The sequence below is a fragment of the Glandiceps talaboti genome, chromosome 2 (genome assembly GCF_964340395.1).
Source record: "Glandiceps talaboti chromosome 2, keGlaTala1.1, whole genome shotgun sequence".
Lineage (NCBI taxonomy): Eukaryota > Metazoa > Hemichordata > Enteropneusta > Spengelidae > Glandiceps > Glandiceps talaboti.
The window spans coordinates 19,436,390-19,460,401 of record NC_135550.1 but is presented as its reverse complement, the minus strand read 5'-3'; the positions used below and the strand labels follow the sequence as shown (position 1 = coordinate 19,460,401).

At 37.8% G+C, this 24,012-nt stretch overlaps 1 protein-coding gene across 1 annotated transcript in view; it reads left to right on the top strand.

Annotated features, from left to right (window-relative positions):
• Positions 1 to 24,012, top strand: part of LOC144448694 (uncharacterized) — a 127,843-nt gene that overhangs the window by 14,519 nt on the left and 89,312 nt on the right. The window contains exons 2-3 of the mRNA XM_078138984.1: positions 21,979 to 22,065; positions 22,276 to 22,672. Of these exons, the coding sequence (XP_077995110.1) occupies positions 22,009 to 22,065; positions 22,276 to 22,672 (454 nt within the window). The 5' untranslated portion in view covers positions 21,979 to 22,008. The remainder of the gene's footprint in view (positions 1 to 21,978; positions 22,066 to 22,275; positions 22,673 to 24,012) is intronic.

The following is a 24,012-nucleotide window of genomic DNA, read 5'->3' as shown; positions in this document are numbered from 1 at the left end:
CACTGTACAAATTACCCCCCCCCCCTCCCGATTTCTAACTAGATATCATCTTTTGTTGAAAAAATAAGGAGCCGTCATTTTATCCAGAGAATCCATCCGTATCGAAAATATTGCACATTTTTCCCCCGCCACACCCAACCTAAACTTTCCAAATGTCATGATAAATGAAATGCGAGATCTTTGGCTGTTGACCCAATATAAGCTTATCGCATTAAGATCTACCCATTGAAACTATATTGCACAAATATGGCTTGTTACACTTTTAATATTGCATAAAACGCAGAATATCTGTTTGTTTATTGTCGATAGTGCCGTATTTCTTCCTTTAAAGAGTAGGTGAAATGAAATGATGGCTCAAAGTTGACGTGAGTGAACATTTTATGGAGTTTATTTAACGTGGTTGATATCAAAACAAATCGGACACATTCCCCTTTTCAAGTTCCTTTAATACGTGTAATGGAATAATAATAAATTAATGATAGACGATAATCGTTTTGAACCCATCAAAGAAATAGAAAGTAGTTCCTATTTAGTCAGAAACACGATTTGTTTTTGTTTTAGCAGTAGTTTTCAGTTTGCTTAACACGTTCGACTTGTTGGCCCAGGTGTTGAGAGTAAATACTCAGATATGAACAAGTAGGAGATAAGAGCCGGTGATAGTGACCTGTGTTATCGCAATAGCTGTACTGTGTTTGAAAGGTGCATTAAAATGTCAGATTTTATTATAGACACAGGTTATGGTAAGTGACAACAACTCCCTTTCAGTCTTTAGTAGTAAAGTGATCAGAGAAGTGAAGAAGATGGAAAATTTAGAGGACACCACCACCATGAATTGTTGATGAGTCGAACAGTACGCTTTTAGCAGTTTTATAGTTGTATCCTGCACAACACGTCTATACATTGTATTGCCTAGAACGACAGTCACATGATATTTCAAGCTTTATTTTTTTTCCCTCACCACAAAAGGAGTAGGCCACCACAAAGGGAGGAGAGTCACATGCAAAATTGTAGTCTGCTGTGCACACTCCATGCTAAAAATCGATAAAATGCAAGCATTGTTTGGTTGTACTAAAATAAAAAGGTCAAAGTTCATTAATTCACATGGTTTGTGAGGACAAGACAACTGGCACGTACATGGTATCTAGAGCTTGCATCGACTCCAAGAAATAGAGGTCTCCCGTCGCGGGTATTACTAGAAGTAAACTAGAAAACGACTCAAGTTCTTCTATAATCATTCCGCTAGCGATGTAACTTCCATCCCCTACGAGAATAGATTTTCGATATGCAGAACAGCCATGCATCGCCTACCGAGTATGAAATTACTTTAACCTCCGAGACGGCACGGAAAACGATAAAGGTCGCGTCAATCTCCGATTCTTAACTCGGGAACAAATTTTACCAGTTACATATCATGCCGATATCGAGGCAGTGATTGCAAAAAATGGAACATTACAGAGGAAATTAAGTCTAGTGCTGTATAGACTTGGATATTAGATATTCGTAGGGTAAATTTGACCCGATAGCTGTTACATTTATTGTATGAAATGTGAAAGATGTGTGTACAGCGATAGAGAGATCTCGGATAAAACCCGAAGTAATTTGAACAAATGAATGTTTAGCATGTATGTATCACAGAAATAAGTTATAACAAAATATTGGAAAATTTTCAGTTATGACAAGTTAAATTAAATGACTGTGTCTGCCCAGAAAAAAAAGGGTAATTGTATTTTACTGACACTGCGAAATAACGGTCTTTGTTCAATTCTAATGTACGCTGTAGAATAACAACTTTGATTATTGGACAAACTGACAAAAGAAAAGATATTTTCTCGCATCATAGCTTGAAGCAACCTAGGCAATTTACATTGTTCCTATTGCCTTATATGGATTCCAATTTCAATACATTTACAATGCCTTTTTCACCTCTTCCTTTGCCTCTTCGACAACAGATTCAGCATCAAGAATTCTAAACTTAAGATAAGCTTACCGTAGAATTTATATAAACACTTTTATTCCGAATCAGTCTGAAGTTGAGCGTACTCGCTTATTTGGTGTGTGTATGTGTATATATATGTGGGGGTGAGGGTGTGTCTGTCTGTCTCTGTGTGTGTGTGTGTGTGGGGGGGGGGTGATGGGAGGGGGGCATCACCATCCTCTTGGCAAGACCCCCATTTCGCTTTTACCAGTAAGTAATTCATTTGTAAACAGCAAAGCGACGGAAGGTAAAGACAATCAAATATACTTTCCCTTTCGGGTATTTTTTCGACTAAGCTAGTCTCGAATTTCAGAGACATTTTGTGTTCCGGCTTTTGTTAATGCGGTTCGTCTTCCGACTGACACCCTAACTCAAAAGAAAAAGCTACCTGGTGCTGAAAAGATGTTTGAATAAAGACTGTAACCGAATCAATAGGCAAACTGAAAGTACAATACAAATTGTCATAATAACCATTGTAACTAAAGTAAGAGTAACTCGATCGACCATCGGAGCTGTTTCCTCTATCAACACAAAGGAAGAATTACGAGTATGTTACAACGCATTGCCTTTTATAACATCAGTGTAGTGTGGAGACATTGAACGTTGACTAAACATCCCCAGTATCACCTTTCCAGGTCAGTAAAGTAGTTTCATCATATATACTAGCTACTATTTCATTTTTAGCAGTTTTATGATGTTTTAAGTTGCGTTTTAGGTAGAACGCCACAATTTTTGTTGTTGTAATAATTAGATAACCAATTTGAAAAAAAACCATCGTAAATTCAATCCGCTATGATCATGAATTGTATATCTGCATTGAGGAGTACTACTAGACTCATCAGCTTTGAACGCCACTGTCTCATCATATATTTAAAATTAAAAGATCTGAAATATATTCGCAATCGGATTTTCGCTTTATGCTATGAATAATTTGTAGTCCATTAAATTTACACGAAGTTTGATATCTCGACCAATCACTGCATCACACACGTTTTTTTTGTTGCTTTCTGATACTCAGCTTAGATTGAAAACGATGGATATTATTATGCTTCAAGCATGAATGCGCAAACGACAATATTTTAATGAGGTATCCTTTACTTTTGTTGTATTGTAAAACCAAAATTTATCACGATGCAGAGAAAATAGTTTTTTGATTGTTATTTTGCAAAACAATTTTGATGCACTTAAAAAACCCCGGACAAATGGGGCCTGTGACGTAGAACGTATACTGTGGTTTCACTCATCACGACGGGTTTTTTCCATAAACATTCTCCAGATAGCTTTTATAGTAATTACGCTAACAACGTGAAATGGACCTGTATCGGACATACATATATGTGAATAATTCAATTTCTACATTAGAATAGTGCAACAAACTAGTGAATAGAGTTCTAACGCTATCAAGTGTATCGCTTACTCTGCCCCATATGGCTGCTTCATTTGTTCCTCCACTTTATACCTTTTCAATGTTTGTGCTAGACGCCTTCCAGTAGAGGATGGTACCGTCTACAGTTTCGTACTATTCGATTCATCACTTAGCCCTTAATTCAAAGGCCACTTTCGAACCGTTCTCGTTTTATACAAGTTGTGCAATTAGATAAAAGTAGGACTTCTGGTCAATGACGGATCGGTTAACTCAAATAATTTCGTTAGCGCACGTGCTTGCAAAGAGCTTTCAATTTTTCTTCACGTGACACAGGTTGAATTTTATTGGTGACTCAGACATTCAGATAATTTTAGCACAGCTGACAAAGTAACAATGTTATCTAAATATTTGTATGTATGTATGTATGTATGTATGTATGTATGTATGTATGTATGTATGTATGTATGTATGTATGTATGTATGTATGTGTGTATGTGTGTATGTGTGTATGTGTGTATGTGTGTATGTATGTATGTATGTGTGTGTGTGTGTGTGTGTGTGTGTGTGCGTGTGTGTGTGCGTGCGTGCCTGTGTAAAATGTACATTTGCATGTTGAGTTTGAAAACTATATCAGGCAAAACCTGTTATTTAAATGATATGCAAATTAAGCAAAAGTATTTTAGCATGAAACATTTTCAATGCATACCTACAGTATTCATTTGATAATTACACTCGGGACGTGGAATGAACGGTCCCTTCTACACGATGGGGATATTGCTTATTGGGCTATCTAGCTATTGGCGTTATGTGTTATCTAGCTTGGGCTTCAATGCCATTGGCGTTCTGTATCATCAATGCTGCAATGCCTTTGGCATAATACCTCATCAATGCTAAGATGCCACTGGCGTTATGTATTACCAATGCTAAGATGCCATTGGCGTTATGTGTTACCAATGCTTCGATGCCATTGGCGTTATGTATTACCAATGCTTCGATGCCATTGGCGTTATGTGTTACCAATGCTTCGATGCCACTGGCGTTATGTGTTACCAATGCTAAGATGCCACTGGCGTTATGTGTTACCAATGCTAAGATGCCATTGGCGTTATGTGTTACCAATGCTTCGATGCCATTGGCGTTATGTGTTACCAATGCTTCGATGCCATTGGCGTTATGTGTTACCAATGCTAAGATGCCACTGGCATTATGTGTTACCAATGCTAAGATGCCACTGGCGTCATGTGTTACCAATTCTTCGATGCCATTGCCGTCATGTGTTACCAATGTTTCGATGCCATTGCCGTCATGTGTTACCAATATTTCGATGCCATTGCCGTCATGTGTTACCAATGTTTCGATGCCATTGCCGTTATGTGTCACCAATGTTTCGATGCCATTGCCGTTATGTGTCACCAATGCTTCGATGCCATTGGCGTTATGAGTTACCAATGCTTCAGTTACCAATAGAATCATTTCATTCAGTCCGAGTCCACAAAATAGTGGAATTTACGATTTAAAAAGCCATCAAATAACGGCTTTATAGTCGGCCACAAATTCTTCTTCGTCTACATGTTTAACGGACAGTATAATTTGTTTATTGTAATGGAGTCTCTCGTATGTAACAAACAAAACTTGAGGACAACACAAATTGAATAAGATATCTCAGAAAGAAATATTTTATTTCGGAAGGTTTACTGCTAAAATCTGTCAAATAAAACCGTTTTGCGTGCCCTGTTTTCCAATTAGATTCAATGTGTGCTGTAGATTTACGTCTACTTCTAAGGTGCATGAATATTTGATAACAGAATCCGATGGTTTAGTTGTCGTGGGGCTTGGTTTTAGCGTTTGTCTACACGCACCAAATAGTTTGTGATGGACGAGTATTGACCCTTGACCCTGGCGTGAATATTTTTTCTATTTCCGGCAAAGGCTTCTAAGGAATGCTGTTCCCTTATGGTAAAAAAAACCCTCAACACTGGGTCAATAGCCGTGATCATTTCATTCGAGCAAAATACACATCTAAAGCAACCCAAAGGATGGAACGCTGACAGAAGAATCCAATTTTAAGCTGTGCTGTGTTTTGTAAAATAATCCACGTCATGATAAATTTATCTGGAATAAGATTGTATTTTTCAGTTGATTTACAACAGAAATTGTGTTGACCGTCGTTTTGGATGAAACGTAGTATATCTGCCACATTATCGAGCTTTTACGAGGTTTTCATGAATGTCGATTAGCGACAGTTATGTGGACATATCTACAAGGTTAATCACAAGATGAACATATTTTTAAATTAGTTGTTTGTGAAAGGCAACAACTATGTTTACATAATCACAAGTATGTTTCACAAGTAAGGATATTTTCATTGAATATTTTTTGCTACGCTGTCAACTTCAAATACTCACTCATGCAAGGTAAACTGAAAAAACATTTCGTTTCTTAGCAAAGCGATTTCGAGAAGTTGCCCACTTCAAAAGGTTGGCAGATGATGTAAAATATAGCCTTTGCACCATTTAGATTTTTTTCCTTCTCGATTCGGTCATGTGCACTGATCCCATACAGATCGAATTTCTCAGTGGCACGAGCCGTAGTCATCTGATGAGCTTCAATGGATAATCTCCTAACTCCGTCATCTCAACGTAACGAATCGGACGTGATTATCAGGGTCAGACTAGAGTCGTGGTTTGTGTGCCAGCGCATCTTGAATTGAGATGGAACTTCGTTGTGTTTGATAAATGGACTGTATAAATGAAAGTCGATTCGGAAATACAACCAGCATGTAACCCCCCCCCCCCCCTTCATTGAGTTCAATCATAATGTTTAATTCATCATAAATTACGTTGGCAATATTTTTACACGTGTAATAACCATATGCCGTTTGGATGTGTTGCCTAGTTTCTGAAATGCAAACCTGGTTTTCTTACTGCAGCTTTGATTATTTTCTTAGCTGTTTGTAGGGATGTGTGTGTTTATGAAGTACTGGGTTGGATATTTTTATATTTCGTGTGTGGCATTTTGAAATGATAAAAAATTTAAGTTGAACCACTTTTTCAAAAAAGTTAAGGTGTTTTAGTGGATAGGGTGCTTATTTTGTACGTGTTTAACGGAAGTGGGGAGAAATATTAAAGTTGATTTCATTGGCCAGAAGACGATGAAATATATCTCCCATTGCCCTGGAATTTAGAAGCCCTATACATTCCACGTGGAATAGGTGAATGGAAGACCTAGATGTTACAGATGGAATAGGTAGAGACCTTAGACATTCCACATGGGTGGGTGGACGGCCGCAGCTGGCGGAGATGGGTACAGTGGCCTCGAACGTGAAGTACAGGGCTATGTAAAGATTAAGGAGGGTCTGGAGTCTGTGTGGTAATGCACATGACCTTGGTCTTGTTGATTTATGTAAGTTCAAATTGACACCATCATCAGTAGGTTTCGGGTGAATGCTCAAACGTTATCAAAATTGACCGACGAAACTCACTATTAAAGTCATCTTTTATCGAGTTTTAGAGGTTCTTGTCGAGACGTGATGTCTTGAAGTGTCATGGTCACAGCACAGATAAAGACTGGAAGCCAAAAATACAAAGTGTACGTTATCAGTCGGTAGTGTCCCTAAAATGAACCCCCGATTGCTTGTAGTCATGATATTGGAGACTCACTGTTGGTTAGCAGAAAGTGTTATAATGCTAGAAGTAAATAAACCAAACTTTGAACACTTCATTTACAGTAGCAGACCGTCTAGGTATAATTATCATTAATTACGACCATAAAAACACACTGACCGAGGGCACTGACCTCTATTCTACACCTCTGTAAAGTCGACCTTTTTACGATTAAAGTCACATTTCAAAAGAGTATATAGAATTATGCAGTGGGTGGAATCACATTGGATACCACATTCCCCAATTGGGTGATTTATTCAACAAATGATTCACTAAGAACAATACTGTTAAAGTTATAATATAGTCGTTTCCTTATTTCAATACAGAAGGGAACTTTGAAAGACAAAACAAGTTTAAATCTCATCCCCTGGGTCGATGATCGTATTGACAAACATCATTCCAAGTCAAATTGTCATAAAATGTCGCACATACTGGATGTACGATTTTGCGACATTAAAAGTAATTGGTCACACACTAAATCGTGTTAATGGTTTTAGTTTCCTGTTTTATTTTCAACAAGTTACTTAATACGTCGTGTATACTGTTTCGACAGATTATAGTTATTCTCGAGCGCTGTCTGATTTGTATACCTTTACATTTTAGTGAAGCTAGTGTACCAGTAGCCCGTGATTTTACTACATATAACGGGGGAAAAAAACAGTTTCACTCATCACATACCTACACCAAGTATCATCCAGTAAACGGTTCGATACGACACATTACTCCAGTGGTATGTTGATACTAAAACAAACACCACGCGACTAATATTCTAATAGTTTGTCCATTTCAACGTAAATAGGAAAACTATTTGATTCCTCCTTCAGTGTTTATAATATGCCGATGGTGCCAGCACTTGTCAGCTCGCAGCACATTCCTTTGTAATTAATCAATTAAAGTGTGCATATTAATTCATCCGTACAAGGTAGTGTCGTCATTGTGGGATGCTTCCTGTGTTTGCAAATTGCAGTGTGGGAAAAAGGAAGAAGTAAACATTAACATTAAAACATGTACATAACTGAATAAAGTAAACACTGAAATACATTCTGTTTTTCCTCTCTAGTGTCTTAGTGTACTTTTCAAACACGTTATAATAGCAATTCTCATATTCCTAAGAAAGAATAATGGGTTTATGACAATAGTATTACTGCGCCTGCGCAGTGGCCACGGCTTTACTACTTATCAGACTTTAGCTGCATTAACGTCTTAATCATATTACTAGTACATGTTTTTAGTGATAGGGTTAGTTACTCTTGGGACCAGACATTTACCTGGAATACCTGATACGATCATCAAGATAATACAAATAAACAGTACCACACACACACTGTGAGTCTGCCCTTGATCTGCCACACCAAGTCTTGTGTCTCAGTCCAGGACATTATTATTAATATTTTTATCTGAAGATGTTAGTTGTAGTTTTTAAAGGTAAAATAGCACATGACAGGTTATGTGTAGTATTGTCTAACGTCTTAATAGACGCCGAATGCAAGGATGAAGATTTCTGTTCCTCTGTAATCTTGCCGAACTATTTACATGTATTGTTCACACTCAATAGAAATGTAATGGGCACTGAATAGGAGCGCAGTTTGGCTTTTTAAATTTGTATTTTCGGTTCTATTGTAGCTGTCGAGTGTAGCCTTTTGATCTCTTCCCTCGGCCCGGCTTTTGTCCTCGTTTTTGTTGTAAGCCGCAGAGGCAAGACCTTGTGATCCAGTTCATTTGTCATTCTCATTCATTCTCTGTCGACAAGTGTGTGTGTCACGTGACCGGTATAACAGCTATCAAGAGTTAGCTTCAAGTATTTTGCCTTTTTATTTGGACCGACACAAGTCCGAATCATAATATCTCCAGTGGTGTTTTGATACGACATGTCAATCGGTCTGGACCCTTTGATATCGACCGCGACATCGTGCGAACTTGTCCAATCAACACCTTTTTTTGAGAGTTTGTTTTGGAGGAACATGTTCCGACCTAGGGTAATGGAGGTATGGTTACAGACAAGCGTTGGCGCGTAAAGTAAGTGTGTAGATATATAAACAACTTTTGAGTAGTTTTCATTGTTATTTTTTTATCATCTCATAATGTTTTTTAAGACTACGAAATAATAAAAAACGTTCATGATGAACTTGACCATACGGTAGTCTAGATCATGGAAGTATCACCCATGATACCTCCATGATGTCTAGACTGACCGATAGTGTAGGTGTCAAAAAAGATGAAAACACGCGAATGACCAATTCAAGATTCACATCTTCCTCTCATAGACTATCGAATCAGAAAATTGGTCGTAATAATTCAGTCTTGCTTTTCTGTGTACCTGACCTTACCAAGGTTTTTATTTATAATTTTACGAGACAACTATACAGGTATCTTCCGGAGGGTTACTACAATGAAAGAGTGGCATATCATTCAGAGATTTTGAACTACACGTCTCTTAAAAGAATGACCTACGATTATATCGCATTGTCGAAATACTATGGTGTAACCAGCATCAAGATTGAAAAGTCTATTGGTCAAATCTGTCCTCCGCATAAGGTACCCCACCCCATCCCTTCGTTAACTTTTGTATCTAGCAATTATATTTGTCACAACATCGCATCTTGAATAAGTCACGAATGACAATCTTTCCCATGCTCCCTTTTCCCACACATCTATCGGTCGGGAGTATGTCTTTGTAGTCTCAAAGGTCTGGAATGGGTTTACATTTTTGAACAAAACGGTGGCAAATATTTAAGATTTTTTCACGAGATGCATACAACGTTCAAGATGGTCGGCCATTGGTACACAGACATGTTGTCGATAACGAAAATCTACCATAAATGGCCTTCATCAATTGCAATAAAAGATTCGATTTCTACACATCTTAACAAACAGGTTCTCAATCTTTGTGCCTGAGAGCCACATCTATTTGCATGTATGTCGGTTTAGTGTAATGGGTGGACATTTCGTTTTCATCCAAAGAAAGTGACGGGTGTGTCGTGGATGTCATGATGACAAGGGGTTAAAAAGGTTATACGTGAAAACTAGAAAGTCAATGAAATCTTAAAACCTCCCCATTCTGGTTACGTTATATTCAATATTGCAGTTTTAACCAGATGTAGTCACACGATATTAAGACGTTCAGCTTTCTGACACAGTAGTGCACACATCGTAATAAACGGTCTTTCTGTGTGCATTACTAACCCTAGAGCAGCGAAAAGGGAAACAATACAGATGCCAATTTTCACAATGCAAGGAATTACAACACTTAGCTGTGAAAATAATACTTAAGGGTAATCTAATGATAGAATGAATGCAACTTCCAATTATGAGTAGACGGTTTAGTGTTATACATGCGCGTCACCAAATAGTACAGTTGTAGTAAGAACGTTGTTTACTAGTATTAGTAAGATTCGTTGGGCACGAAAGAATACTTGGCAGACGCCAGTAGTGATGCGATTTCAAAAGCGTTGGAATCTGCAGGTTGCTGGGTCGAGCTTTACCGATGTCTTTTTGTTTCTGAGTGGCTAAAGTCCAAGTTGGACAAGATTTGAACCCAGATATTGTAATAATGGAGTCTGCAATGGATTGATGAAGCGTAAAGGGCCGATGTGCCGTTATAGGTCCGTATGGGGAGGGGTAAAAGTGCTTCGAGTACATTGTGGGAAAGCGTTATATAAAAACTAACATGATTATTGTTATCGTCGTTCTTTATTGAGTTAACCTCTTTATACCGAACTGTTTCTGTTATATATTCTGTGATACAAAAAGCTTCTGTCCCACATCTTATACTATTTCTTATTTCCAATATACTACATGCTACTATTTTGAAATTAATACGGCAAGTCTTCTATTAAATCTATATCAACGTGTTTGTAATTAACGTTATAGCGCCTCGGAATAAATACCTTAAAACTGCTGCTGTTACTTTGTTCAAGAAAACTCAAACCCATTCCGAGTTAAAAAATCAGGAAATATTTGAAATGGAAGTGACATCAAAATTACGCCATTTTATGATCCAATATGGCCGCCGAATACTGTGTAAACTTGAAAATAAAAGAATGTTGATTTCCTTGGTGATCCTCTGATTTCTTTATCACTTCAAAAGGACAAGGAAAAGGTTTTTCATTATGGTGGCAAAGTTTGGAGTGATTTCAAGAACTATAATTTTAAGGTAAAATTGGTCCCCGATGTGTACATTCTGATCGATGTAATTCAACCATGTTATAGAGCTGATGCTAAAATGACCGCAAATGCTGATTCTGCATAGACCTTTTCCCCCAATACCACACCTTAATCTCGAGTGATTTTTTTTTGTGTCACACACTTTGTGTACAAGAATTGTGGAGTTTTATCGGATTACCCTGACATATCTACTTATCCTAAAGAGCTTCAGAATCAACGTTTAGGCTTAAAATTCCTGTCCTGTCCTTGTCCTTACAAAGTAAGTACTTTGGGATGCAGAAGTAGGGTTGAGTTTATAAAGAATGGTATTTGGTGGGGCAAAATTAAATGTCCTTTCTCAGTACCAAGAAACTGTGAACAGACTGGGGAATTGTGCAGATGTTAGTCGGCTTCGGCTTATTGATGTATTTCTACACTCGAAATCACGTGACTTTCTAACCGTTGAAAAATTCGCTGCGAATTGAAAAATTCGTCACAATGAAAAATTCGCCTATCATCGGACAAACCTTCATATTTTGGGTCGGTTTGTTAAAATTGTGATCGTTCTATAACTTTTGAACACCATATTTCAGGCGCACTGTAAGTTTGAGATTTGTTTCTACTCACAAGTGGGTTATTTGGGACACATTCAAAATATGGCAGCCACAGATGAAAAGTGACTTTTTAGGACTGCAGTTTAAGTTTTAAGTTTTTTTGTATGGTGTCAGAAAAGTCGTAAGCGCCTTGCTTTTTTTCTCAGGCTAACCCAACATTTAAAAGACATGAAAAGAACCACAGGTGCGTATCGGGAGCAAGGACCACAAGTGAAACAGTTAAGAGTTTGTTTGAGAATGGTGGCTGGCGGAAAAGGTGTTTTCCTTGCTCTGTACACAATGCTGTGCTTTACAGAAGCCAACAGGTCTTACAAATGGACTTTACGAGAGGACATATCGGCTATCATCTGACGCCTGGAGGCATATGCAGGCGATTTTTCACCTTGTTAGTTTAGAAAATAGATATATGTTTACTTCTGTCGACGTTTCTGCATGGTTGCTAATGTGTAGCTACGATCAATAAATTTACAGTGACTTTTTTGTTGTTTCAGCCATCTTAAAGTTCCATTGGTGTGTAACAGCCAAGGACGTCACAATGAACTCATTTTTCATACCCTCTTTTTTCTCTCTCTCTATCCGTGGCGCTTGTTATGACAGAACACAACCCATCCTGTCCTTGGGCGAGTGACAATTCTCTGTGTTTTCTGTACATTTCATCACGTTTGGAAATAGACACTATTACACTGAGTGTATGCTTGGTATTCATGGTCTGGTAATTCTTTAGAAATGTATCAGAAAGTGAAATAATTCATTTGTAATTTGATCAAAAGTTTGTTAATTTGTGATGCGTACCGCAAGTAATTAGTCATCGCCGTTTTGAAGTTAGTAGTCAATGATACATTATCATACATACTGTTGGAGGACGCCACCATAAAAGGGCCAGTTATGCCAATGAGTAACACCCCATTCCTTTTCTAGTTGCGTTATTAAGTTAACACACAAGGGGGGAATTTATTTTCACAGTTAGTGACCGTAAAATTAAGCATCGTTTTTGTAACTCAGTAGTTAAAATTAGTTTTGAACCATGGTAGTCGAATGAAAGGTAACATGTAATTTATTCCTAGTTTAGGAGGGCTTACAGTATAACCATAAACATATTACATTCTTTTCTCGAGTATTTCACTACTAGTGGGTATCTTCCTTTAACGAGCCGCTAACACACGTGGGTTATTGACACTGAAAGCAAGGTTGTCATGGCAAAGAGGTCCATTCCGTCTAGTGCTTCTTCATTATGGGGACTTTCAAAGTTTCTCCTTTTGCTTCATTAACTTTGTCCTTGCTACGCATCCCCTCTTTTCAGCACCATGTATTCCTGGCTCAAATTAAGTTTTACAGGCCCTGTTAGTGTTAGCTATCCCATGGCCTCCCATTGTAATACGCTAGACTTTTTATTTGCTGCAAGTGGACAAATCACTCAGTCTCAATGTCATTCGGCAGAGTCAGTCTTATCAATATTCATAGGACATTCAATTTCTATCAAAAGGAAGTTCAAAGCTAGCTAGATGTTGGGATCTTACTACACGTAATAGGGAAGTATATTCTCTGTTGTTCGTCTGAAAGAGCACCGGTACAAAACTAGGCGAGACATGCACACAGAGACGATCGAAGCATCGTGATCCAGCTTGACAAAGGTAACTGATATACAGATTCAATGTCTTAGTACTAGGCGTTAGTAACTTGGATCAGCACAGCTCGCCTACAGCTAGGATTATTACACAAAAAAGTCACTCCCTCAGAGTTACCTCGACAAACACAATATCCTTGCTTCGTAGCGTGCCGCTTTCCTTAGTGCTGTAGAACTACTTTTTGGATATAATAGGTGGACAGTTTCGTCACCGTGGGAAATATGTGATCGTGTTAGTGTTGCCATCAGGCAAGGAACATTGCCAACTACATTTTGGACACGTTCAGAGATCAAAACAAATTTTCTAATGTATAGTTTACATACTGCAGTCAGGAGGTCGTTAAAATTACAAGTAAATGATATTGAGTGCTGGTAGGAGTGTCGCCGTTTGGTCAATTGAAGCGACGTTGATGGGGACAGGGCGCCAAACAATCTCAAATTATATTTAAGCGTTTTTTTCTTTTTTAAATTAAATATAGAAGAAGTTTTAACGACGTGAAGCGCCTTGCGGGGTAAAGTTAAAGACCAGTTATGCCAATGAAAGGACCATTCTATATAGTTTCACGTCTGAGAATAATGGCTTGTAACGTACCAGTGCCTTTCAGTTTGTCCGCCACAGTTTTCAGAAAAGGGGGCGAACGTGTATGAGTTTTTAAAGGAAATAGTGATTTATGTTCTTAATTTGTATAATAGTGGAAACGTCCTTCGAAATGTACTGTATATCAATCTGAGTAGAAGTGTTTAAAATTCCGGACGTACAGATTATGAGCACTGAACATCAGTTTGGGCCTAGGGCGTGTTATACTCGACCAGATGTTTGAACAGACACCACTTTCCCTGTGTATGTACATTTCATCCATAGGTGACAACGTTGCAGAAAACAAGGTAAAAACCACTTAAAGTTTACAATATTGAGAAAACAGGGATTAGTCTAAAACTGTTCCAGTTCAAAGAGTTCTGGCGTTTCTTATTTTACCAGCCCGCGGGAGAGTTTATGAAGACTCCAGTTTAGGGGACGTTTGAAAGCAGTAGTAATATCACCGCTTGCTTAAAAAAAAACCTATGGCAAACATTCAATATCCATCCCGAGAGAACTTTAACGCTACACGATATTTTATCTCCCCCAAAAGTAAGTCATAGGTTGAATTTGTAACCACATGTAAGTCTTATCACTCTGTGACAAAACATAATACATATAATAATGGACGGTGTAATGAGATATATACCATTTAAATGGTGTTTTGGATTTTACAGTAGTCGTCTGTGTGATCGTTGACGATGTAATCGTCTAATAATAAACTTTACGACAATTTGCCGGGCAGCGTATAGCCACTGTGACCTCTAGAACTTCTCACTGTGAGGTCACCGTGCCGCCAAAGACCAGTAGTTTGCATTCCTGAAAACATCGGTGACTCTCCTTTAGTATGAACTTAACTTTTACGGAGCGGAAAGAAAGTAGAAAATCTTTATCACGTCTGGTATTTTTTAAATAACGTTTACTGCATTGTGTGTGTGTGTGTGTGTGTGTGTGTGTGTGTGTGCATGTGGCAGTCAAATACACCGATGTAGTGTACTGCAGTCTGTGTGTGTATGTAGCAGTCAAATACAACGGTGATATACACTGTAATGCAGTGTGTATGCATATGGCAGTCAAATAACGATGTAGTATACTGAAATGTCTGCATGTAGCAGTCAAATAAAACGATGCATGTTGCAGTCATATACAACGATGTAGTATACTGCAATGTGTATGCATGTTGCAGTTATATACATCGATATAGTGTATAAAACATATATCAAATAGGGCTACTACTCCTACTAGTGCACTATACACCGACACCGTAAATACAACCCAGTAACCACTGACCAGGTAATATATAATGTATGTAATTTCGACAGATAAATTATAAGGGAAAAACGACTCATTTACTCGGGTATAGTTCCAGATTTTATATCTAGTGTTGTGAATGCATGGCTTACTGTTGTTATCTGAATGTAGTCTGGTTGCAACTTGAGTATGATAGATTACAAAGCAATTCCTTAGTATAGGAAATAGAACGAGGTGCATTTCCTACTAATACCATAGTTTCCTTTGTGGTAATGACTTGATGATAATAACAATAACGTTTATTCACCATTTATAATAAAATTAACCTTAAAAATATATACATATACAGAATGTACATGGCAAATGGGGAATCAAGAAATAGCAAAGCTAGTCAAACTTTTAATTATGCATTATATCACTGCATACATCGCTCTTATTTTCATATGTACCCCACATTCACATTCAAACAGGGTCACATTGGTCGAACTTTGGTATTAAAAGTAATATAAGTATATAGGCATAACCATATTCCACTTCCTTGGTTTACCCTCTTTCTTTCTCGGCGATCCCTTCTCTGGACTTATTTGTTTTGCCAGTGTTGTACGATGGCGGACAACTTACAAAACAGCGCCCCCATCCTTCCTAAAATAACGAGAAACCAGTCTTGTGTTTCCATTTTGTGGCGTATCGGTGTACAGTATGAGTGTGTGTTTGTTTGTTTGTGTGTGTGTGTGTGTGTGTGTGGGGGGGGGGGATATCACACAATCGTAATTTCTTCTCAGCCCCCCCTCGTCATAAATTGTGTTCGTTCCCTTATAACAAATCCGGTTGTTATGAAACAGACAATACAGTTCTTTACAATTATATAAAACACAATATTTAATGAACATTCGCGAGTCAGTAACGTTTCCATCGATACAACGAAAGTTGTGATATGGCCGCAAACTGAATCTAACAATACAATGATGTAAATAAATAAGTTTCGATATGTACAAGGTATGGACAAGGTTGAAGTTCGACGGACGCCTTATTCTTTTTATAAACAGCACTGTCTAAATCTGATCGCGATACTACTTAGTTAGGACACCATAGTTTGTGCTATTGCTGTGAAACGTCACTGTTTATAAACCTAGCAGCAGCGACGGCTGGCGTCCGTTAGTCATTCTCTTTCCATTATCTACGCTTGATTACGTTTCAAGAGGTACAATACACCAGTTGCTCACAAAAGCCGCTCCGTATAACACTGTTTAAAGTGACTGGTAGACTACTTCGCACACAAACTTGATGTCTTTTTACACTTCAAACTTTGCCTTTGGTAATCACGAACAATTTCTTGGCTTTACATTATGAGCATAAAAAGTGATCATAGCAAACTACGAAAAGGCTGACAAAAATCGTTTTCAATAAGTGCCTTTGTAAGGAGGGAGAGGTGTGTCCGAATCCAGCCGTGGTTGTACACGATTGAGAACACCAGATTTCTTAGATTTTGTAGCATTTGACTTCGGGACTGCCTGTGTGCTGCCAGGATCGCGCAGCCTGGGTAAGTAGCCAGTTCTAAATTACACCGATTTCTCTGTATCGCTGTGTAACTTTACATAGTCGCTCGTTAACCCCTGACCTTAGTAATTGGCGCATGTTGGAAACAGCACGAGTTGTGGACCCTTGTTGTGAACGATATATGGCTAGTCTAAATATAATCAAGTGCATTATGGAATTATGTCCACTTACCATGCTGTGAGTATTTACAGAACGGAAGGACGCTCGTCGTATGTTTTAACTATCCGATGTGGTATATGTATACAATTTATCAATTATCAGTATGGGTAGGTTTGTATGAAAATAACACGAATACTTTGAATGTCTGTACATACTTAACAGTCGGCGTATTGTTCGATGCGGCTTTATAAATCACATCCTTCGAGGGCAATGGTTGAAAAAAAAGAAAGAATAGAACACGTAGAAATGTGGTTTTATTTCAGAGAGGCACATCCAATTACTTTGGCTAGTAAAAGGTGTGGACATGATAGGTTGATTGATCTAATATATGTACACAGTCAAACAAAGGAATATTACGTTTTTTCTGTCATCGGGGATGAATGGTAGAAATAACTGCCATTTTTACTGTATTGTATTTCACGCCGTATATCCAACTGAAATGGTAAAAAGTGATATATTTGTGTCATAAGATGTAATATTGACTTAAACTCTACTCACACCTTCGTTGTCTGTGGTGTACCCTTGTAATGATTATTGATTGCGTGTCAGAAACACAACGTTGTACAACGTTTGATGTTTCACGACTGAGTGAACATGGCCTGGATTTGAAGTATACCTGGCAACATAGAATAGGTTAGGGAGACCGACTTTTGTTGAGTTTTGCATTCAACTTACATATCAAATTAAGAGTAAATATATATGGGAAGTCCATCCATCATGTATAACTATGTAGTGGAAAATTTATATATTTTAGGAGAGACGAAACGGCTAAGATAATGTAACGACGATCATGTAGAAATTAATTGTTGATTGAGATTGGTATAATTTAGAAAAGATGTCTTCCGAACGTGCTGTGTTGTCGTTTATGTCATCGGTATAGCGATAGCGATAGATTCATAAATGTATACTTTTACAATTCGGTACTTTTAGTCTGCATGATATATTTTTTTCACGACTGTCCAAATCTGCCGGCATTCGTTGTAACAGTTTGAAGCTTCACCGTTCGGCTTCGTCAACCACGTCGCATATTTCTTCTGAGACCACAACAGTTTAAAAGTAAATAAACAATAACGTTTAGTGTTTCCTGTGAGCACATGTAGAACCAGGCCGAGTGAGTTCCAAGGGACGTCGTCCATCGAAATCGTTGTCCCGACATTTCAATGAGACTATCGATATCAGACAATATCTACAACGGTGTGTGGACTATTAAATGTTGTCGACGTTAACACTGGGGACACTTGTATAATGTATGTATTACTCGAAAGGAAAAGCAACCAGTTTATTAATACTATAGCAACCTTTGTTAACGTGTTGATCAAAAGAGCAAACACCTTTATCTTAATATAACATTCTTGTCACCGAGTGCATTCTCACTTCTTTCATACTGGTGGTGATGCATGCCAAGCCATACAGGCGATAAACATTATTTGATCCTTGTTGTCTTTTTTGTTTTCGTGATACTACAGATTATTTTCTAACCATTTATTTTTCGTATTTCATAAGAATCCACTTTTATTTCATTATTTATTATATCATATTTTATTAATATTACTTTATTCAAACAGATTTTTTTAGATTAACGGAGATTTGTTTGTTTGTTGTTGTAACAGTTATTTTATCTACCCAGGATTTTTTCGATAAAACTGAAATTCAAACAAAAATATTTTTTTTTAAAACTTTAAAAAAATATTTATTAAAACAATATATTTTTCTGAGTACTGTACCACTCCATTTATAGAGCAGTGGTGGGTAGGGTAACTACATTAAACTGCTAAAATAACAGATTTCCGTAAGGCCTTACGCACCGCTGTCCTTGCTTGCGTGCACTTTTGATTTAAACATATACCATCGACGTCACTCCCACTGACAAATGATGTATTTTCCTGCATTCTAACAGCTCTTTGTCCAACAGTTCAACTCAATGCGATATTCGTCGTCATGCAATCTACTATTTGTTTTATTCCACTGCAGTCAACAGAAGGAACACTGTCAAAGTTAGGGAACTGGCAGATTTTTCCTCATTGTGTGTGTGTGTGTGTGTGTGTGTGTGTGTGTGTGTGTGTGTGTGTTGTGTGTTTGTGTTTGTGTTGGGGGATCAGTGGATTTTGCCATCGAACCTACAAAAACTTCGGACCGTGACTGTGACCCCAAAGCCTGTGACTGGTAAAAACAGCCAAAACATGATCATTAATTTTGAAAACACGATTACATTCCTCTCCCCCGATTATTCACATGCTGAATATCACTTATGACCCAGACAATTTCTACAATACTTTACACGACAACACCATTATTACATTATTAACAACAAATCTAACCTTTCAACTGGGAGGGTCCTAAAACTTAGAGCTGTTCAAGCTGACTTTATAAATAAACGTTTTACTCAAGTGAAAATACTTACATAACACCTAAAATTAAAACTCTCTTCCAAAACCAGACCAAATAACCCCAAAATTCCCGGAAATACATATCCTGAATAAAGTCACGTACACATGATGATGTAAACATGAAATAAAATAACGGATTCCTTCGAAATACTACAAATAAATAGTTTAAAATAGTCTCCGACCTCGTAAAATAGAAAATTAAAGTATAGTCAGAAAAAGAATGATATACTTTTGGCCTGTAGTAGAGATGTACTCGCATAACACTGCTTTTAATATACCGTTCTTTTAATTTGCACATGTTCTGATACACATTGCTGGAGTTCAATAACGGAAGTCTGTGGCTTAAAAGGGAAATCTATTTTTCCCTCATACAAAGCGGGGAAAGAAACATCCTAATTATAAGCCGTACAGGAGCACTTCCTTTTCTTTCATTCCTTAGTTGCCTTGCCACGATGCCAGCTCCATTCAACCTTTGGAAATACAGTCATGCTATGTTTGGTGCATTCAGATGGTATACACTTGTGTAGAATTGCCACATTAGGAAACGTGTGTTTCCGAGCTTTATAATATATATATATATATATATATATATATATATATATATATAATTTGAATTATGAACACTTTCCAGTTGTTGGAAGACGTCACGAAATGCACACAGTGTTTAGTTTCGTCAATGTCTGCCTATTCTATGCCAAGATATATCGACGAAACACTCGCTATCTTTAGTGATACGATCTGTTAAGAGTCCTTACATCTCGGATCAAAACATGTGATTGGCTATTTTTTGAAGAGAGAGAGAGAGAGGAAAGCCTCAATGACAATAATACGAACAAAGAGATCTTTAGTTCAAAATTGAAGGTTACTTTTTTTGACAGTGCACGATTTCAACCCACTTCACTTTCGCGAAGTATACGAGTCGACTCTGACACAATACGTACGTTTTACATAAATTTAGTAAAAAAAATTGTGCATTCCATTTTTTCTGAATTGAATTGTACAGAATTGAATTGAATTGAATAATGAAGTCCTATAAATAGAAGTATATACATATATAGCTTGTGGCAACTCATGTAAAAGATATGGAAAGGCCGCAATGTTTTAAAATGTATATGGTACCAGACTATGAGGAAAATAAAATGTTTTTTACCTTCAGAATGATGCATATTGATACTGAGGTTACCATTAAGACAATCATTATATGTTTGCATTGTCTAGTAAACGCTCCGTCAAATGATAGTCGGTCGATATCAAAGAAATCCAGAGGTGAGAAAATAGCAAAAGTGTGTTAACTGGGCACAACCTGAGAAAGTATTTCGCTAATTGTCACTTTGATGGGCCACTTTGCATTCCAGGCTCTACAAACCATTTATTCTTGTGTAAGCTTATTTGTTCTCTGACGGGGAGGCTGGACTTAGTCTAAAGATTACATTCAGTGGTCATCATCGAGTTCGACTACACTATAAGTACTTCGATAGACATCGGTCAAAACACCATCATTACGGGTCAAAACGCAGAAGCCACAACCAGTGTGCCAAATTTTCCCATTATGTAAAATAATAAAATGCCGAACCAATCTCTCTTTCTCCGACTGCCACAATTTCTCAATGCGCGTGTGCGTGATTGACATAAAGCAGGACCGTACCTAGTAGGCTATAATACAATCGTACCTGTGATGGTCCAGTATTTACTATTTACTCCTTACATACACAAGGTAGATATAACACCTGTTTGGCGACAGAATGCCTGACGACGCAGTTCACTCAAGACAGTGAAGTCGTCTTTAGTGATTTGATGATAGGCAGACTTTTGTCGCTGTCGACACCATGCCAACTCATGTTTCTAAATGACGAAACCACTAGATTCCATGATCAGGGTTCCATGACCATATGACGTTTGAACGCAAACGCACACGCACAAAGTTGCGTGATTTGGGGGTGGAGATGAAGGTGTTTTTGTTTGGGCCATCTTCCCCAGGAAAACGCTTTTAACAGACATTGTATAAGCTATAGTATGTGACAGTGTTCTGTTATGCTTTTTACGGCGACGTTCATTTATTATCATCAAGTTCATTGTCATTAGACGTCTTTACACCAACAATAAACATCTTTTCAACGATGAGTCAAGTGTGTTCGTTCATATTTGCACAACCGCGTATCGCATTCGAGCTTCAATCCCGGCTTCAATGTGCGTTCCAAGGCTTCCTCCCAGAATTCCGTTGTCTGTACATACGAATCAAGCGATTGTGGCATAGGGAGGAAGCCAAACATTCGGAACAGCGCAATTAAATATTTGCGGTTATTATTTCAATGTTCGCAGTGTACATATGTTTAAAGTTCAAAGGAAATCAACAATCCCGAACCGGCTGGGGCTAACAGCCACGGCCGTCATTAGGGCACTACAGCCCACCACAATCGATGCGACTTTCCCAAGTACAACCATAGTAGTCTTGTAGAAAATGTTATAGCTAGTCAGTTTCTAGTTACCGTCAACCCCAATCGGATTTACATATAGAGGCGAAAATTGGCACTGTAAGTTGTTACCGCAAGTAAGTTTTGCTAGTCGTCTAACTCTGCTCTGGGCAATCGCACAATGGAGATCTGATCAGAGCGTTTCTAGGGTAACTTCTAAAGGTTAAACAAATTGTTCCCTTTCTCATCCAGGAGTCGACAGAGTGCAGCCCTTCAATCAACATGAATTCAATAATCAAAGATAGGTCGTCATCTGGGTTTGACCCGAGAAGAAATGCGGTAAGTGGAAACAATATATGTTTTAACTCTGCATCTTTTGCTGTTGTGATGGATTGATAGATCTTCCATTATGAAATGATCACCAACTAAAGTCTTGTGTAAATCCTAGGCATGCATATACACGTTTTATTATGTTTTAATGTTGTTTGCTAACACATCTGGCCAAGGTGTTTCTGGCGTTTTATATTTTCATAAATTTTTCTCGACCAGGGATCGGGAATGGAGTCGACACAGGGTTTCTCAGGTCTTCCGCCAAGATTGTATGAGGCAGTATTCCGTAAAGCGCAACACCATTCAACATCAGTTACAACTCCAAACCATCCAACAAACCCCACACCTGTAGGAAATGTTATCTCTGAACGCGAACGCGAAAGATTACGGACATCGACGCGTATGCAGTTTGTGGAAGGAAACGCTGTCGTGCCGACTACCCCGGGATCGACTACCACGTCACGGTCCTCCTCCCCAAGCTCAACAACATCAACACAAGGACAATATACAGGACCGGGAATATGGTGTGAAAATTGTAATACCAGATTAGTGAAACTTAAAAGGCAAGCTTTACGACTTATGTTGCCAACTATTTTGAACGGAACGCTCACAGGAAATAAGGTAAGCTCAAGTTTAAACTTTTTTGTTACACATTCGTCATTCATAATCCCATTTCTCCCAGATGACAGGGTATTCACGTTTGAGTAATTTTGGTTGTATCTGTTTTGTTTTGGTGTCCGACTTTTCCCGACATGTTTATCCCCTTGGTTCGACACGTGTGAAAACACAGTTCATATTTCCTGTTCTTTTCATCTTTCGGTAAGCCTTTTTTCCTGCCCTTAGGACCAGCAGCATTTTCTAGTCAGTAAGTTTATAGTAAGGGAGTGGTTGCTTCGAAATTACAAAAGATAAAACATACTGAAATCCAAAGATTACTGTATAATTGAAGAAAGAGGTGAATTCTTCGGTTCATTCACCTAGAATTGTATCAAATACATGCAATGCACTCCAAGACTTTTAATACAAAGTCTTGGATTAGTGTTTACTATCTTAAGTAAGTAAACAGAATGTTGTCTAAATCCCCTATAAGTACTGATGTACACATTATGCATTTGGTGGGGCACAGCATTTTCATCCTAGAACAGATAAATTGAAGGGGAAAAGTGACACTAGTGTGTGAATCTAAGCTGGAATGCTGGCATCACTAAATACCTGGCACCTGGGCCACAAAAGAAAACATACAGTTGGCACCATTTCAGTTCTCACAGCCGCTGAAGTGATGAATCAGTTTATGTAAACTAGAAATATGGCTTATGTATATTATTACTGTCTCTGAGAATACAAAGGTGCAGGTAAGATGATATACTAAAAGAGTTTTTAGGGGAGAAATTCAAGTTGAATATCTGAAAAAAAAGATTATCTGGTTCATCACCATAGGATTAAGAAGCCCACCTCAGTGTTAAATTACAGTGTACCAATTTCATTTTGGAGAATTGGGTAACAGATAGCAGACCTTGACAACACTTTATGTGTGATTTACCCAGAAAAGCACAGACTTGAAGACTCCAGTCTAACTGCCTATTACATACAACTATTATTATAGTATTTATTTTATGAGTCGGTGACACATCATGCTATAACCTATTTCATAGCAATCATATTCTTTGTTGTCTTTGGCACTTATGTGCTGGAATACCAAGAAGAGGGGTTTGTCAAATTTGGTTGTGGTTTTTATTATTCTGCTACAACATGCCCTTGTTTCCAATCAAAACATTTCTTGGACCATATATATTTATGACTGTTTTAAAGTACTACTTGAAAGCTATTTGAAACATGTTTGAAAAGTTTTACGGCATTTTAGAAAGAGCACCCTAAAACATGTCTTAGATATACTGTAATTTGGAACAAAACAAAATGGGGGCTTCACAGGACTTATCAAGCTGTTTTTTTTTATGA